This window comes from Vollenhovia emeryi, unplaced genomic scaffold (assembly GCF_000949405.1).
Source record: "Vollenhovia emeryi isolate VEMERY1.0 unplaced genomic scaffold, V.emery_V1.0 DF939133.1, whole genome shotgun sequence".
In the NCBI taxonomy this organism is placed as follows: domain Eukaryota; kingdom Metazoa; phylum Arthropoda; class Insecta; order Hymenoptera; family Formicidae; genus Vollenhovia; species Vollenhovia emeryi.
In genome coordinates this window covers 1,315,942-1,318,528 of record NW_011967233.1, presented here as the reverse complement: position 1 = coordinate 1,318,528, position 2,587 = coordinate 1,315,942, and the positions used below count along the sequence as shown (strand labels likewise).

The following is a 2,587-nucleotide window of genomic DNA, read 5'->3' as shown; positions in this document are numbered from 1 at the left end:
ACCCTGTATAAGTCTCTTGTGTATGAATCTTAAAAAATGATTCTTACGTCTTGGACCAGTCTTCACTGCATATGTCACATCGTTGAATTCAATATCCACAGCAGCCATTTTGGAGAGATGCGACATAATGCCCTTGCTGTTGTTGAAGGTAACATCCTTTGTACTGTCGTGGATGCCGTCACCGACTCCATTCACGTTGTTTTCTGAAGTAGGATCCATGATGACTTTTCCACACTTTGATTTCGATAAACAGTTTGATAAACGCGACACTTTCTTCCGCAGTGCGACGAATCGGCATCAGCGGAAAAACGATTCCAAACTGAAATCAAATGGACAGAGGAACGAATTATTAACGTAAGTCGGAAGAAAATGCACTTTTTGTCAGCAATAATCTGACTTCGTTGCGTAAAATAGAGATTGAAATAAAGTGAGTTATATTAAAATTAATAATAGAATTAAAGTTAGTTTAATCCCTAATAAAGTATGCTGCGTGAGTTATGTTCAAAATTAATTTTAACATTTTATAAGATTTAATAAAAACATGTTATGTAGAAGTATTACATATATGCATGGTTGGGAAGTAACGCGTTACTTGTAACGCCGTTACCGTTACAGTTACTTTTATTTGGTAACGAATTGGTAACGGCGTTACACTTTCTTTCTGTAACTGTAACGGTAACGTAGTTACTTTGTCTTAGTAACAGTAACAAATATAACAGTTATTTTTATCGTTATTTTTCATATTTTATACTTTATAAATCTTTTATACATATACTTTATGAATCGATCTTCAAGTTTTAATACTGTATATGTTGTAAGACTAAGGGCCAGTTTCACAAACATCGGTTATCAGTTAATTAGGGTTTAGTCGACTCCCTATCTTTTTCTATCTTGTTCTCTAAGAAGAGACAGAGAAACAATTAACCTTCGGTTAGCAGTTAACCGGCGTTTGTGAAACTGGCCCTTATAAGTTGTGAAACCTTATAAGTTATAAAGCTTTAGGCGCTAGTGCGCAAGTATGCAAGTATGTGATATACAGTCCATACAGTACGCATGTTTAAAAGACATTTTTAAGACGTCTTTTAGATATGTATGTCTAGACGACTTAAAGACAACTTAAAGATGTCATAAGATGTCTTTTAGACATGCGTGCTGTATGGGAGGATACAGTGAAGATAGCGATAATCTTATCCAAACAATTCTATAATCAAAATCCTATAATTATCCTTGTAGCATTTTAAGAACAAATTTATTTCTTATTTAGTCTTATCTCTTATCTCGTTTTGGCATTGAAAGTAACGAAAAAAGGGACGAATCGTTACTTTTTAAATAATGGTAATGGTAACTAGTTACTTTTTTATTCGATAACGAGTAACGGTATCTAGTTACCTTTCTAATTCTGTAACGAGTAACGGTAACATAGTTATTTTTAAAAAGTACCTTTCCTATCCTTGAGTATATGTACGTGTGTACAAACATATTACGTAGCAGGAAGGAAATGTCAGAAGATTATCGCTAGCCCGTCCGATCATTATCAAGGTTAAGCAACGTTGAGTGTGGTTAAAACTTATTGTTAGATGGGTGGTAACCGCAATTTTACGGTTCTTCATACACGGCTGCGAAAATATGTTAGCTCCTATGATAATCTTTAAAACCCAGAATTTGTTCACACTTCTTTCTTTATTATTATTGCGATATCCCAAAATTATGTCTTTAGGATTGTGGCACACTTTCAGAAATATTTCATGCAATATTCCATCAATATCGTGTTGTAAGGGATTAGGTTATATAGAAAAATATGTAACATATATGTCTATGTTACGTTACTGTAACATTGCTTGAAAATGTATATGTTACATAAATGATATTTTCGAAGTTGCTGACATAGAGCTATATCAGCTACGCAACGTTAACCATATGAGTAATATAATATGTAACATTTTCAGGTACTCGTGTTACGTAACATTTACATTTATGCTACTTGTTGTGGTTTGCTGGTTACACACACACGCCTTTTTTGGCGCTTGATGTGCGATAATGCTTCACGAAACTGCGCCGTATCCAGCGCACAAGTCAATTGTCACGACTCTTCTGCGTGTTTTAATTCGAGTGCCATGTCGTTTCCCTTCTCTTTCCATCAACATCCAATTTTGAACTCGTTTTGACATGTTATTTTTAAGTATGTATGTTACTTAAGTTAAAATAGAGGGAAAAAGCTGAAATTTACAGGAGTTGTGCATTTATATATCATGAAAACCTGTAATAAATTTTAGATCAATTGACTGATTCGTTTTCAAGTTATTAATTTTTTTAATTTTTTGTGCGTTCTAGACAACACGCTGTCTAAAATAGAAATATAAGGTATTATAAGACGTCTTATGATGTTACGTGTACAAGATGTCTTAATGATATCTATAAAATGTTTTATATCCCGATTTTAAACAACATATTGTTTGGAGATTGACGGGTTATGAAACATTTGCATTTAGAATGTAATGAAAAAATAAAGAACAATTCTCGAAAAAATTATGGTGTATAGAAAATACATTGGCACAAGTTTATGAAAAATTTTATAATAATTCACTTA

At 32.9% G+C, this 2,587-nt stretch overlaps 1 protein-coding gene across 1 annotated transcript in view; it reads right to left on the bottom strand.

The window, feature by feature from the left end:
* Positions 1 to 2,587, bottom strand: part of LOC105567875 (ATP-binding cassette sub-family G member 1-like) — a 25,920-nt gene that overhangs the window by 19,727 nt on the left and 3,606 nt on the right. Inside the window, exon 2 of the mRNA XM_012023114.1 lies at positions 48 to 319. Within this exon, the coding sequence (XP_011878504.1) occupies positions 48 to 219 (172 nt within the window). The 5' untranslated portion in view covers positions 220 to 319. The remainder of the gene's footprint in view (positions 1 to 47; positions 320 to 2,587) is intronic.